The sequence below is a fragment of the Patagioenas fasciata genome, chromosome 5, assembly GCF_037038585.1.
Source record: "Patagioenas fasciata isolate bPatFas1 chromosome 5, bPatFas1.hap1, whole genome shotgun sequence".
Classification (NCBI taxonomy): Eukaryota; Metazoa; Chordata; class Aves; order Columbiformes; family Columbidae; genus Patagioenas; species Patagioenas fasciata.
In genome coordinates, this window is record NC_092524.1 from 10,328,226 (window position 1) to 10,344,369 (window position 16,144).

Genomic DNA, 16,144 nt, shown 5'->3' on the forward strand with positions numbered 1-16,144 from the left:
TAGGATGTGAATGCTAAAATAAGAGCTGAGGTTTTGTAAGATGAAAAGTATAATGGGACAGAGGAGCGCTGTTACTCTGCTGCCAGGGTCTGCCACATACTTCTGTGGATGCTTGAGGCTGAGAACCTGAGCAGTGCTGGTTAAGCAGTGGCCATATGATGCGTGTATTTAAAGCACATACATGCAGTTGTCTTCAGGACCAGGGTGTAACTCTGTGTTGAGCTGTCTGTTGATAAATGCCACCAGTGTGGGAGTGACAGCTTTGTCGTGTCTTTTCCCATGTGCCAGCGCTGCTCCCGGGACGTGGAGTGCTGCGGGGACCAGCTCTGCGTTTGGGGCGAGTGCAGGACATCCACTGCCAGAGGAGAGAACGGCACCATCTGTGAGAGCCAGCACGACTGCAACCCTGGGATGTGCTGTGCTTTTCGGAAAGGTACAGAGGTTTGGCTTTTTATCCCGTTCATTTTATCATGCGGGCGTGTTAATATTTTGCCCAGGTGAAGTGGTTACATCACTACAGAATCAGTAGGTCATTCTCCCTGGGCCCATGGAGTGCACTCCATTATAAAAAGTTAATTGAATTAGGAGTGAGGAACATCTGATAGGGGCACACAGTGGTGAAAGAAAAGCCTATTGCACAATAGAGAGGAGACCGGCATGAGAAGCACAGAAATTTACTGTTTCTGAAAAAGGTGTAGACATTTAGAAGTAGCAGAGCTCTGTGTCAAATTTTTACCCGGTAGAGCGAAAATAAGAGTTAAAAAAGGTACAAAATGAGATTACTGAAAGTGGCTTCTCTGTTGTATCAGCAAGCAGCCCATCAGAATCGACTGCAGATACATTTCATACTTTTAATGAGCCTTTGTATGAGCCTTCCAGAGCACCATGCTATGCAAATACTAACCGGGCAGCCAAGACAGGTAGAGGAATGATGTTCCAGATGATGCTATCAGTCCACATGGGAACGTGAAACTTGATTTACAGAAGGCAGGAAACAGGGTAGTAGCACTAGTCAGGTTTGCTGTGAGGGTGATACTGCCTCTGTAGCTCTGATTTGCTATGGGATCCAAACAAGCTGTGTCTTCATGGTGATCATTTCAGCCACAGAAGACATTCACGCTCATTTGAGTATGAAATGAGCTTGACTTGAAATGAAATTTAGTACAAATTTATAACTCAGGAAAGAACAATACAATAGATAAGAATATTGACTAAAATTGATAGAACACTATTACTAAAACTTGAAATAGAGCTATTAATTAATAGCAATGGATTTTTATTCTCTATGTTATCTGCTTTAGCAGTGCTTTAGGGGTTTTCAGGTTAGGCCTAACCTTAAGGCCTTTCGCCATCACTAGAATATTGCAAAAGATTGTCCTAATAATGATTGGACTGTCTTTACATACATATTTTGTATATAGAACGGTAGTAAACTATGGAGCATTTGCTGCTTAAGATACAAGCTGTTCTGGAATTAGGAGCTGGTAAGTTATGCACATTAAAGCCTGTGTGTGTGTCTCTGTATAAACACACACAGAGATTATATATTTTAACAAAGCCGGTTTTAAAAACTTAAATTCTGAACTCTTTACATATTTTATTCTGCCATACCACAAAAATAAGGTGAATGAAGACAAGAGGAGGAAGGGAGGTTTGATAGGAACAGCTGGAAGAGCTGAATTCAAGGTTGACACCGTAAGTTACCGGTGTCAGGAAACCCAAATGACCTTATGCTTTTAAATAATTTCTTATATAGGCTGAAATTCACTCCTGTGCAGAAACAAGGGTGCTGAGCCCCAAATGCCATCAGCTTTGCCTGTTGTAGAATTACTGTAACAAATCAAATAGCTCAGTAGTAGTTCTCGTAACCTCATTATTTAGTCTCTGAACAATTGCTCTGAATTTGTAACCTCTGCAAAGAAATAGAATAGGAAATGTAACAGAGTTCTAAAATGTACATTTCTCTACTCTGATTTTAAACCATTAATGATGTGCACTGCAAAGGATTCACTGCACTGTTAGACTTCTTGGTTTTAGAATAGTCTTTCAGACCTCCAAGGGATGGAGTTGTGCAGCACTACTGTATTGACAGTAGTCTCTTGGTGAAGAAGCAGGAGTTGATGTTGCTCATTAAGCATAAACTTCAAACGTCTTGCTCCCATCTAGTGGAAAGAATATCATGTTATGGCTCCCTAACATGTAAGGGGACTTTAAAAGATGACAAGGCTGTGTTATTATATCTTGCATATAGACTGAAAGATTAGGTTGTCAGTTTAGCAGACAGTTAACGACTTCTCATAAAATTAATTTACTCTCTGTAGAACTGCTGTTTCCTGTGTGCACTCCACTACCTGAAGAAGGTGAACCCTGCCATGATCCTTCAAACAGACTCCTCAACCTGATCACCTGGGAACTGGAACCCGACGGCGTCCTTGAGCAATGCCCATGTGCGAGTGGCTTGATCTGCCAACCGCGGAGGTAAAGATCAAAGCTGGGGAAGCAACCTGCTTGGAATTTGTCAGGGGTCTCTTTCTGTGGTAAATACATAGAGAACCTGTAGATTCTTCCTCACTAGGAGGTGTTTTGGCAGCTTTTTTTCTCATCAGTAACATTGGAAACCTTCTCAAACTTACTGCTTTGTCCCACACAGATGTGCCTAATTGAGCTTGGCAAGGCCTTAATCCAATGTGAATTGAGTTTGTGAATTAATCAGGCTGGTAATGCTTTTTAATCAATCAAAGTACAGCTGTTGAGAGGGATCATTCCAATTTAATTCTCTACATACGGCTCTTGTCCACCAACTTGCTGTGTTAGCCTTGGCTTCTGTCAGACGTTTTGTATGCTTTCAGAGGTGATATACATTAAATAGTTTCATACATGCAGTAAGTTTAAACAGGCATGTTCCTGTACTACTGACCAGTTTTAGAGGTCACTTCTATTGCAAAACAAGGTATCTTTGCTTGCACTTTCAGTTTTGAACTAACCTGAGAAGCTTGTTTTCCTACAACTGACTTAAGATCTGCCATTCAGACTTGTAACACTTCCTATGGTGCAGACACTTTCAATGTTTTTGAGTTTTGTGGAGTAGGAAGCTGGCTGACTCCATATTTTCTGCTCTAAGCTGAAACTTTTAACCTATCATGCTTTTAATCATTCTTTTTAAAGGAAAGTTATTTGCATTATCTGCAATTTCACTGGGAGAAAGGGAGATCACTGCAGTTTTGCACTAAAAGCATTTTTAGAAAACCTATGTGTTATGTATGAAATAAGCTCTCCCAAGTTTGTTCCTACACTGCTGTTTTCATTACGTTAACTTGCAACAAGACAGCATAGCCGTGACAGAAATGTAGGTTAATATTTCTCTTGTGTGTCCAACTCTGTTTCTACATTTTTTTTGTGCATGAAAAGTAATTGGATCAGAGTTGATCTGATCCCATCCCAACCCTTCAGCACCAAAATTTTAGTTAGTGTTTAAGTACCATTAACCTCAGGGAAAGTAAATCAGCAAATGTCACATCTAGTAAAAAGGAAAACGTTTCAGATGAGGATGTAGAAACACAGAAATTAATTGGGGTGTGAATATAACTGAACCATCCAGCTATAGTCACAAGAGTTATTTGTCTGTTTAGGGTTATCACAAATAGATGAATACTGTGCATACTGCCTGCCTGTGATGCGCATGGACAGTAAGATGAAGCTCCTTCTATGAATTCTTATGGTGACCATCTCTGCTTGAAGTGTCCCTTGGCTAAATATCACTCCTGAGAGATAAAACACTGAAACTTGTATCCTAGAGAATACAGGATACTCTGCCCACAAATGGAAATCTTAAAACTCCTAGAAAGCAAAACATAAAAGAATTCAAAACAAAATCAGCTCCATGAACATCTTTAGTTCCTTTACCTTGTGTTTCCAGCGAGCGAGGATGCAGCATTAAGCAGCTGTTGGGGTGCCTGGTACGAGCTGTGGTCACCTCGCGCTGTCTCGGGACCTGCAGCCCTGGCCTGTCCCCTGCAGAGCAGAGAATGGATGCACCGTCATCAATTCTGTTCCCCTGCCTCATGTCAACAAATATAAATCATTCTTGTTCCCTTCTGAAGTTCCTACAAGTGTGGGACGTTTGCAGGCAACTGAAGCCACTTTTCTAAACAGAGCAGCAAATACACTTACTACACTGTCCTATTCAACATCAAATATATAATGCTGACAGCCTTCTCAACTCTACAGCTTGACAGCAAACATTTTTTCTGCATTCCTTTTACGCTAGAGTATCATGTTTTTCTTAACTTGGTATAATGTTGCAACGTGAACAGGAAGGACCAGTCACCACCAGTGCTTGTAGGTGGAAAGGCCAGGTTGTGCTGAGGGCCACTGCCATCTTGTGTTCCCAGATGAAACATTTTGTGCCACCAGGGTCTTTGTTCTAGCTCTGTATGTAGAAATCTCATCTTTAACTATCCAGCTGTCACACATATAAAAATCAGATGTTTATGAAGTCAGCTATGGTAGATCTGACAGTATTTAACATGCTTTCATGTGGGGAAGGAATGAAGAGTTCTGTTAAGGAATTAGCAAAAGAACATGGGAAGATGTGCTATAAAACCAGATGTCTCTTTTTTCCAACAGCCACAGCACCACATCTGTGTGTGAACTCTCCGCCAATGAAACCAGGAAGGATGAGAAAGAAGATCCCTTAATCGTGGATGAGATGCCATTTCTCAGCTTGATACCCCAAGAGATTCTTTCAGATTACGAAGAAAGCAGTGTCATCCAGGAAGTGCGCAAAGAGTTAGAAAGTCTGGAGGACCAAGCAGGGTTGGAGCCTGAGCCTGACTCAGCTCCTGAGCTGTTTCTGGGAGATGAAATTTAAAGTTCAAACACCAGACCGTTTAGTTAGTTATTTCTAGATTTTTTCGTCTAGTGTCTTGCTTATATAAACCCTGAACACATACTGCTGGATGAAGTGCAATAAACAAAGAGCATCCTTTCCTGTGCACCACATCTGCATGTTCACATGATTGCTGAATTCATTCAGTCCTTGGACCAAACCTTCTGTCAAAGACAAATAAGAAATGTATCACTGTTTCTTCTGGATTAGTACTTTCCCCTTGTACATTAGAAATAAATTTATCAGTACTTGTACTCATTAAAAATTACACATAAGCGTAAACAATCTTCAGTTACTAGTGACTGTAGAAGTGACTTTAAGTATGTATCTTTAGAGTCATTTATTTTTCTAGAGTAAGAACCATCTACTTTAGACTGATTTAGTCATTGATTTTAAGCAATGGTACAGTGGTACAGTGGGTGTCACCACCCTGCCACAGCCTTTGTCACTGCAGAACTGCTGTTCCTCAGCCAGAGTATCCCTTGAGTTTTATACTTGCATACACAATGGTTGTTGGCTTCCCCCGCTACATGAGGGGCACACTATCAAAACCAAAGCCTACAACATTCTCCATATAAGTAGCAAATCGTATGCATATACTTACATGTGTAGAGCACATTGTTTTCTGTATAGAAACTTGCAACTTGACTGTGGAGAGCTCGTATCTCTCAAGGGAGAAATACACTGTTTAAAATTGGAGAACAAACAGCCCAATGGGCTAGATACAAAAAATCTAGATTCTCTGTTGAACACAAAATATGTAAATATTGATAGATAGGAGAAAAGTGCAGCTGCAGTTACAAGGCTGTGCCTAAACTAAAGCTAAACACAGTGCCACGAGTATGGCAGCATCCTGCACTCCATGAACATACTTTCTTAGGTAACATTGGTTAAAGGATCTGTTAACAGACTATATTTCATCATCACCCACCCTTTTTGAGAGGTAGAGGCAGCGACCATAAATTCATTACTTTACTTTAGCGGTAAGACAACCTAAATAAATAGCTTCTTGCATTTAAGACACTTCTGCTTCTCCTGCTTGATTATATTACATCCAGAGACAGCTGAAAAATGCTTTTAATACACTTCATAGGCATAAATCTGTGTGTGTTACAAAATGTGGTTATCATTACCAGTTTAACAGGTTATTGATTTAAGAAATCAATAGCTAAGAGTAAAATCCGATCTGCACAACTCCCTGTCTGCCAGCTATCACAGCAGTTTGCTACAATGGCTCTTCCACTGTTGTTTTTTTGGGATATAGAGTTCAGCATCTGTTATTGCACATGGTAAAAGACAACGGGAGACTCCAAGCCAAGGAACTTTTCGTGGAGCTTCTTCTCAAATAATTCCTACTGCCTATATCCAGTTTGGAACAGCAGAGCACCAGTAACTAACAAGAGCCCCTGGACTGCGCTACCAGCCTGCGAGTCTTTCACCACTTCTGGTCTATGAAAGCTTTGCAGCAAATTCCTTGGGTACCTACCAGAATTAATGTTAATAGCCATTATAATTATGAACAAGAAGGATATTTCACCATAACAGTCTGATTTTGTTTCAGGATTCATTTCTATCACCAGGCAATAAATCCGTAATTTTTCAAATAATAACACCACCACTTACTGATTAAAATAACACAACAGAATGAACAAATGTTTTATTGGCATGTTCATTGTTGTAAACAGCATCTGGCATGAAAAATTTTACCAAAATCTTTTGATTGTTATAAATTAGGTGGTTTTCCAAAAGCTACGGAGAATTGTTCTCTATTGATCTTTATGGACAAAAGCAAAAAATTGCTGTTCCTAGGCTTTGCAATGAAATCATGTTGACTGCATCAGTCTTTGTACCATAACCTGAACTATCAAGTTTGTACGTTGAGGTGTTAGAGGTCGCCCCAATACTTGACTACATTTAGCTACAGAATCAACTCTGGGAAAAATAAAATGACTTTCAGTGGGTGGAGAAGATGCAAACTTGTAATAGTCTCAAAAACAAAATGTACAAAAAGTAGCTGAACAAAACAAAAACTTCAGTAACAAGGGGAAACACAACCCTAAAGTACCCAGCATCAAACATATAATGAATACAAATTTAAATAGGCAACTACACTTCCAAATGTACACAATGAATGTTGATATGCGAAAAGAAATACCATGGTAAATAGCTGAACTGCAGTTCTGTTAACTGGATAGGGCAAGTTTTATTTACACATTGAACACAATACAATAGAGCTGCTCATCGGCTTCCGTAACCTATTAAAAACTGGTTTACCTTACAACAGCACTTCTGCAAAATGAACCAACACCTGCTGGCAGCTTTCTGCAGACGCCTCTCAGGCCACCTCTTTCATGGAAGAATAGTCTAAAAACCTTACAGTCGCAGCACGTCCATTTCATCTTCGCCCCTTTTCTGCTGCTTTGCTAGAACCAACGTGTTAACATTGACTTCAGACTCTTTGATGAGGTAATGTGTGTATCAGCGAAACAAAAGAGAAAAAAGGATTCTTTCATGGCCTTTGCACAGCTTTTATTATTAAGCTATGAGTATCCTGTTGGAGGCTAGTTTCACTAGCTACTATGTGCACACTGTCCTCAAAGATTTCCACTCATTTCCCTCCCCGCCCACTTGTTACTTCTAATCTTTTATTTGCACATCCCTTTTAGCTTTACAGTACATTTGACTATAGTGCACAACATGATTCCAAGTCGAGCAGTGACCCAACAGGGCCACTGCGCTTCTGAGTGGGAACACAGCCCAGTCAGTGCTGGTGTCAGCGCTTTACACCTAATGAGTGTCCTGCCGTAACGGCACTACACAGTAGTAGTGAACCTTTTTATTTTAAACAAAAAAATTCCCCAGGGAAAATGCTATAGCGAGTATCAGTCTTGAGTCAAATCTTTATTCGGTGCTCCATCCAGATAAATTTTTAGTGCCTTTTCTTTACGAGGAGAGTAGGTTACCCGGTGTCCAGTTTTCTGGAGTCTGCTGCTTTCTTTTTTCATCAGTTCATTTCTCTGCTCATCTGTTAATTCCATTAATTCTTCAGTTTTATCCCTGAAATGAAAATAGATGTTAAAATTCAGAATAATACAATGGCCATTAGACTTCTGCATTTTTTTTACTTGGAGCAACTTAGTAAAAAATACAACCAAGCATGATACTCCTTACAGATTATTTTTTTCTTCTACAGAAACTCTCTGTCCAAACCTGCTTTTCTAACAGACATTCAGTATTCTAACGGACAGCAGACCCAGGGGAAAGCAGCATGAAACAAGCCTATACTCCTCCATCTACCTGGTAACTCCTGTTCTTTACAGACAACTATGACTGTGCTCTTTATTTGGTCACAGCACCAACAGCTAGAGCAGCATGTCAGCCAGCCCCTGCTAGAAACTATCAGCTCCTCTTCCAAATAATTTTCTTCAAGGCCAGCTCATTACCAACGAGCTGGTTTGCCCAATCTCACATGTAAATATGAAAAACACCGTAGAAACAATGTTTTCATGAAGGTCTCTCACCCCCAACTTCAGCAGAAATGACAATATTCACGCTCTTAGTCCTCAAACGCTGCCTTTGGGCTACCACCGCCAGCTGATGAATGTTTTTCAAGTTAACAAAAATTGTAATATAACACCTTTTTCTCCAAAGTCGTCATATTAATTTCTCAAAGAAATAAACTCAGAAAATAAAATCCTTGCTCTCTAAAATCTCTGGCAAGACTCTCCCAGACTCCACAAGGCATATGGTTCTGTTTCAAGAGATTAAATCCAGGTATACACTCAGGCGCAGCAACTAGTTTTGCATTCAACATTATTGTCAATGAGGAGTGAGTAAAAGGGTGGAGTCTGTCTTTGTTTAAACAATATGCACAGTGCATATTCAGGGTTTTAGGGAGATGAAGAGCATATGCATTTCAGCTCAATGTTATAAACGCTCTTCCATAAGCATTTTTCCTTTAAGACAATAGCAGAAGTATTTTTGGGCTTCTGTCGATTACATCATGCCTCAAATCTTATACACAGATTTTTTGCATGGTTATGATACTGTAAAAGAAGACATACCTATAAAATATTACTGCACCATCATCACAAATGTACAGAGGCCAGACATTCAGTGTAGATACTTTAGGATTCCAGTCCAAGTCTTGGTGAATCTCTAGTATGGAAATGTCGCATGGAAACGTTCCTCTACCCTGAAAATAAGCAATTATTTAGTAAATAAAATACAACTAGTAATTACACATCCACACCATTAAAGTGTAAAACCAGAAAAAAATCTTACTTACCTTCGCAAATTCTATGTTTTCTAAAGGTATTCCACTTATTTCACTCAACTGTAAAGAAAAATAGTGCATTTAATACTATTCCACAACAATGTTATAGTGTCTACATAAAGTCAATAGACCTGCCAAATGTAGAAGTCACAATATTTGAAAGTCCTCAAATGACAAAAAAATATTAGTACAAAATTGCAGTGACAAGGTACAATATTTTTTTACATTTCTGAAGTTGCTAGTGCATCACAAGTGACACTTCTGTGGCAGTCTTTCATCACACACAGTGAAAGGGTGACAGAAAAAAGTTAACAGAAACATCCAAGTTCCAAGATACAAAGAGACCAACTGTCTCACGTTAAACCTCCATGTCCATCATTAGCTCTCAGCAGTCTCCCTGTGTGAAAAGAAAGCTACTATCCACTTGATGTGGGAGGAGGCAAAGCTGTAAAATATACAGGACTAAGTCCCATCTCCATACCTCTGCACTTCCAAACGTTAACAACCCCACAACTCCCAGACAAACACCTTTGGCTGCTCCTCCCCCTTGCAGCTGCCCCTGCTGTGCACCCCTGGGGCACAGAGGCCTCCACCCATCCCCTGCTGCTGCTGCCTGGTCCCTGCACCCATCATGGGGTCACCAACTGTGCCTGGCACAGCTCTGGAGCAGCCTCACAGTGCACACAGGCTCACAGCCACTTCGCCCTTAACCCCAAGCGGGGCTGCAGTCCCATCTCCGTGGCAACACAGACACCAGCTTACATCTGTGTTTATCTCCGGCTGCTTGTTTTCGACAGAACTTGATGAGATTTCCTCTAAATCAAACCTGCTGTTAAACAGTCATGTTCAAATTAAAGTGATAGGGAGAAAAGTCTAACAGCCAGTATAATTTTTTAACTCTCCTATCCTTAGGAAACTAGGAGAAATAAACAAAAGCCAGACAAATTCTGAAATGTGTTACTAGCCCCACACTCTGCTAATAACATTTGCCTGAAAGAGAAGCACTGGCTGAACACACCTGTTACTACAGGTGTGTCAAATTCAAATTTCTCTTATTACTGCTGAGAGTAAAAAGATTAAGGCCTTTCAGAGAGAATGCTGCTAAAACTGCTGCCTGCACATCAGTTCTTAAGACAAGAAAACAAGAAGATCCAACTCTTTCTTCAGATACAAGTGAAGAGGTGATCTTGAGGACTGCATGCAACAACCTGTAGTCATAACTTCATTTCTACCTGAAGCATACAAGAAATCAGGCCCTAACTTAATCGGTCAACATAGACGAAGCCAAGGATGTTGCATTCTCTGGTAGCTGAGCTATGTTCCTCTCTCCAACCTATGAACTAACCCCTAACTTAATAAGGCCAGACTTCACTGATACTAGGATTTTTGCTGACCTCAGCATCCAAAGAGGCCTTCTTACATCTGGGTACTGCCACATAAAAATAACCACTTCTCTAAAAGCAAAACCTTGTGATATGATAATAAAACAGTCTCAATACAAGACACAGTTCTACTCTAGATTTCTGCGAGGATGGCCCATGTCTGCTTACCTGGTACAGGGTCCTGGCCTTAAGGAAAAAACCTGCACCAAAGTCATATTTCTTTCCAATCAAAAATATAGCTCAATCTACTTGATACAGTTACACCATCCCTGAGCAAGAGCTGTCAAATTCAAATATGAGGAGACTGAAAAGTTTGGTATTTTGGAACACCGAAATACTGGCTTGAAAAAACAAAATTACAGTAGTTTAGCTTTTCTTTCACATGTGTTTTTCAAGGATAAGGGACACAGGTAATATTATGCTTCATAAAAAAAAAAAAAAAGACAGTCTTGGAAGTTTAACATGCATTCACCTGAATACTTTGATACCAGACCATGATAAGCAACTAAGAACTAAAGCTGATAATTCATATGGCTTTATTAATAGGATGGGACAGGTTCTCAATTCCTGTGGAAAAAAATAATCAGCATGCAATAATATTTTTGTAGCTATGACACCTCTATGCAGATATCAATAAGGCTCTTAGAAACCACAAGAAACTTGTATCATGCCACACATTTTACCTTCTCTTTTAGTTCTTCAACACTGCTGCTTTCTAGCACTACTTCCTGGAAAGAATCTAGTTTCATCTCAGATGGCCTCCATCGTCTTGATAAAACAGCAAGTTGTGACATGGATTTCATCTTTTCTATCCCTAGGAAAGAAAGAAATGTATCACTTTAACATTGCAAAATATCCTGTTTAAAATTAGGAGGTTTCCATTGCATAAGCATATTCAAATATGAAAGAGTGCACTAATACACACACAAAGTAACCTAGTGGATGTGCTGCAGGTATTCCACCAAAGGAAAACAAGCAAAAAACCAACAAACTCACTCAGGGGGAGGGAAGAAACTAGGAGTTGGTTGAACTTTCCTTTGTTATCAACTCCTTTCAAGGATTTTTCATAGGTGCCATCTCTTAGAAGCCATTTATTCTTTTGGGCCTTTTTCCATCACACACAGCTCAGTTATACAGACAATATGAATCAACCTAACCAGTGGCTACCTCCGGATCTTCCACCTGCATGACATCTTCCTCAGCAACCTGGTATTTATTCATGTGCTTGACTTTCTTCACCAAAGTAAGCTTTCCACGCCTGGCTTCTGCATTTCACACACCAACTATACGCTTGCTATTAAAGCCTGCTCTACATCCACCACCTTGAGGAGTTTAATATGTACTGCCTCCAGCCTTTTTGTATCAGTTTCAGGCAACAGCTTTCTCTGGTTGACACGTAATGCTGCTGATGTTAGAATCAGATAAGCAGAAGTGATGACAAAGGGCTGGTTTTGTTTTTATTTCAAATTAGCCTACATTTTTGTAATTTAGCATGCAGAATTTGTGGCTTAAACATTTGGGTCTACCTTTACATGCTTGTTTTGCATGAAAGCACCAGCACCATTTAAACTTCTCCCTAAATACCTTCTACAGTCTTGCCTATGACTACATTTGTGCTGCCTTTCAACACTACTGTCTGAAAGGAAGATACAGCCACCTAGTGCTTCTTGGCATTTATTTCAAGTCTGAAACAATTACAGAAGCTTTCTTCAGAGCCAGAGAACAACTACTTTAAATATGTCTGCAACAGCACGATGTAAAGCTGCTATGCTAAGAAACTTAACTGCAAATTATTCTACGTTGCCTTATTTACCTGCCTCATGTCTTCAGCATTTAGCTGAAAAACAAGATTGAAGCAATGGTGATGGTGGAAGGTCTTACAAACTGTTTTAAAGAAATTGCCTTTTCACTCTCTGTGGTAGCAGCGGGTACACACAACTTCATTTTCACAGAATATAGTGGGATCTAACTGCATCTTCTACAACTGGATTTAAGTGGCACCTTTTAGGCAGAGCTAGACAAGATATACAAGATATTACAGAATACCTGAAAGCCCTCTAGTCTACGATAAGGCATATAATAAGGTCTATAAGATCGGCATTCCTATAGTTTTTATGTACAATGAAAACATACACATGCAAAAAACTGCCTCCAGTACTACAGTATGTTTCCAATAAACCTACAAAACAGTACTGCTGTTAGACCTTTAGCACATCACAGTCCCAGGAAACGGGCACTTGCTCAACCCCCCAGTCCCTCAGTTTTATGCAAAGTTTTCTATTTTTTCCTAATAAAATGCCACCAAATGGCAATCTTTAAAACAAAAGAAAAAAAGGGAAATTACATTTTCCAATGCTCTCTAAAGACAAAAAGTCTCTAACATTATCTTTCTCTTGACACTGTATCATTATTACCATCAAGTATTTCTAAGAAGACCTCCCAATTGCTTGAAATATTGATATCTTCTTCATAGATATGATAATCCAGAAACACAGTGCCTGGGTTCTTCCAGGTTTTCTTTCGTAGGCGAAACCTGTAAACACATTGTGAAGAAAACACTTGAATTTTTATCTGCTCATAAAAATCACTGCCAGAGATAAAAACTGAATATTTTCTAACAAAACTGAAGTACAACTCATTTATGTGAAGTTTGGTTAGGTCTATCAGGAATGAGTTTAACATTCTGCAATAGCCTGACAGCAAGGTATCGCTACTGCCCCTTAGTGCTGTACCACTCCCAAACACAAGGAAAATGAGCCTGTGTTGTGCTTGTTCAGTGCAAGAAAACTGTAGGGATTAAGAAGAATAGTTTCCTATTTAGGATAAGAAAACAGAATATTCCCAAACACTGCTGACAATTGTGCTGTTCTTTCTCTTTTGGGGAGGAGTAGGAAATGGGGAAGAAAAAGAGAGGTGAAGGATTAGAAAAAGATTGGTGTCTGATTTATGTAATTCTGCTGCAATCATACAGTAACAAAACAAAAGGATTTAGATATGGGGTAAATAAAGGTATAAATTACTAAAATGAGATTAAATAAAAGACTTTAATTTTAATTGTTTCTCCACACACAAAAGCAGACATAAATTTTGTGATGCAGTCCATACCTACAGGCCACTAGAGAACATAAACCCAAGTATGGCAGTCAAAAATCCTATAGCCCAGTCATGGTGAGGAAAGAAAAAAAAACCTGGTCCAGAACTAGGTTTCTACTCCTTCTCTCAACAGGAAAAGGCCAACACTTGCTCCAGTGTAAATTCAGGCTCATACCAACGCCCCACCAGCTTGTTTACCACCTCTTTTTCTTTATTCCAGTGATGCAGTGTCAGCTATTCTACAATAAATACTGCATCCCTTGTAACTGACAGCTGAGAGGACCTGCAATTAAGACCCCAAAACGAGTTCAGCCTTGATGAGATAATTGCTTATGGGTAAAGTGAAGATGGTGCTGGACCAGTGCTGTACACACCCCCTGTGATAATGCTTGAGGCAGTTTGCTGCAGTGATCTATGCTGAGTGTTCATCCAGAGAGAAGGTGGCTTTTTGTGAACTGACTTACTTAATCCTCTCCTTGCTGAAGAAAATCATCCTTAGAAAGAACAACACTTCCCAGATCTAAACACCTGTAGACACGTTGCACAAAGGCAGTTCTATGTCAATGTTATTCCCTATGTCATTCTACATGAGAAGAAAGCCAAGAATTGCTAAATTAATGTTTGTATTCACAAACTGATTCAAAGACCACAGTAAATATTTCTGCTCCTTTCAAACTTCCTTTCTCCACAAAAGAAAAAACACCCATATTTTAAAGTAATATTTAATCAGGTAACTTCAGTGGATTGCAGTCTCTTTACCTGTCAATTGTCAAGTCTAGGCCGCATTGTTCTCGAAGCTGAGGAAGCAGCTCCTCTTTTGACTGTCGGACAGTCATTCCTTTAGCAAAAACTGCATCTAGAAGAAACTTGCATGGCTGTGAACACAGACAGAAAATGATGAAAGACAATTTTTTTAAACGGAAAAAAGCAAATTTACCTCCTGTTCATGTTTTGTGACCAGTCCCATCCACCTGGCAAAATGACCATTAGAATGCTTTTCACAAACAAGGTAGGCAATTAATTGATTAAAATTAGGCTTAACTAATTTGTGTACTAGCAGCCCTTTGACAGGTCATTAAAACACTCTGAACACATTGCAGGAAATAATGTCTTGTGTCTGTTTTACTTATTACTAGCATTAGATGAAAATTCTAAACAATTCAAAAGGAGCTTTTAAAGTAAATAAGCCATATGATAATACAAGTGCCACTTTCTTGACTTAGGTTGTTCAGAGAGACCAGAACTCCATGACTAGAGTTTACTTTTAAATTTATCTTATGCCCTGCTTTATCAGCTTAAGTCTCTTATGCTTATCCATTATTAATGTGTATTCTGCAGTTTGGTCCAATCAGAAATTCAGATGCATAGAAAGTCAACTTTTGATGACTGCAATACACATAGTGAAACCACTTTTATACTTTTCATGTCCCAAAAGATGTAACAAGCAAGTAAACTACATTATTGCAAGAGAGGCATTTTTGTTTCAGGCTTGTTTCACATAGAGAGGACTATTATCCAACTGACCATTCTGGTAAGCGCTGTCTGCAGTGAATGAATGTGACAAATTATATCAGTGCAATATTTCTGAAAACTGCAACCGTGAGCAAAAAGAGTTTCCTATTTGGACAGAATTCTTCATGACTTTCATACATTTAAGGAAAACAGTTATTTTCATTTGTCCTCCATTTATACTGCACAAATAGAGACACTTCAGAGAGATATCGATCACATTCCAATTGTATACTTGGAACAGCATAAACAGAAATAATATGAAGCTCCCTTTCTAAATCCAGGAAAACTTGCAGGAAAATGCAGAGGAAAGAGGGACTTTCTCTATTTCTCCCCCAAGATTTCAGAGGAAAACCTTGGTCAAGGGACGTATTAATATTTTCATGAATCAATCGCGAAATATTCCATGCCTTACCTCTGGCTCATTTACTAAAAGCTGATAGACTTTGACTCTGTATTCACCCTTCTTAAGGGCTCTTCCAAGTCTAATAGTTATCTAGAAGGCAAAAGGAGTATCTGTTAGAACCGATAAAAATCAAAATTACATTTTGTAACACACTACCAAGACCAATGTAGTGATTTAACCTGGTAAGTTAACTGGAATTGTACATTATGTTTTTGTCTATATTGTACCAATATATTTTTTAATGATTCAAAGTTACTTCTAAATAACCTTGTTGTCATCAGAAAATGACGAAAGTGTCTCATTCAGCCGAACACTCTCAAATTCTTGATTGCTGGCATAGACTCTGAAGACTTTGAAGTGAGAAGATGGAACTCCAACAAAAGGCTCCAGATGCTGCTTGAAGGCAGACAGGGTAATTCTTTTATCAACATGCACCACCAGCCCTAAGTAAAAATAAAAATGGCATGAAACACCGCACCACCAAAAGAAAAAAAGCACTCTAGTGTATTATTTCCATATATTCAGAGTTACCATTTGCAACAAAGTTTCAGAATTACAGCCACATTTACCTTCTATCGGAGGGTGTTACT

The 16,144-nt window shown here is 39.2% G+C and overlaps 2 protein-coding genes across 4 annotated transcripts in view; one reads left to right on the plus strand and one right to left on the minus strand.

Moving 5' to 3' along the window:
- Positions 1 to 5,911, plus strand: part of DKK3 (dickkopf WNT signaling pathway inhibitor 3) — a 28,954-nt gene extending 23,043 nt beyond the window's left edge. Inside the window, exons 5-7 of the mRNA XM_065839719.2 lie at positions 289 to 433; positions 2,322 to 2,478; positions 4,627 to 5,911. Coding sequence (XP_065695791.1) covers positions 289 to 433; positions 2,322 to 2,478; positions 4,627 to 4,870 — 546 coding nt within the window. The 3' untranslated portion in view covers positions 4,871 to 5,911. The remainder of the gene's footprint in view (positions 1 to 288; positions 434 to 2,321; positions 2,479 to 4,626) is intronic.
- Positions 5,912 to 6,514: 603 nt separating this feature from the next.
- The window catches only part of USP47 (ubiquitin specific peptidase 47), a 58,893-nt gene continuing 49,263 nt past the window's right edge, over positions 6,515 to 16,144 (minus strand). For all 3 annotated transcript variants that reach the window (XM_065839716.2, XM_065839717.2, XM_065839718.2), the window contains 8 exons: positions 15,822 to 15,997; positions 15,564 to 15,644; positions 14,399 to 14,514; positions 12,961 to 13,079; positions 11,230 to 11,360; positions 9,177 to 9,224; positions 8,953 to 9,083; positions 6,515 to 7,945 (listed from right to left, as the gene is read on the minus strand). In XM_065839716.2, coding sequence (XP_065695788.1) covers positions 7,771 to 7,945; positions 8,953 to 9,083; positions 9,177 to 9,224; positions 11,230 to 11,360; positions 12,961 to 13,079; positions 14,399 to 14,514; positions 15,564 to 15,644; positions 15,822 to 15,997 — 977 coding nt within the window. In that variant the 3' untranslated portion in view covers positions 6,515 to 7,770. The remainder of the gene's footprint in view (positions 7,946 to 8,952; positions 9,084 to 9,176; positions 9,225 to 11,229; positions 11,361 to 12,960; positions 13,080 to 14,398; positions 14,515 to 15,563; positions 15,645 to 15,821; positions 15,998 to 16,144) is intronic.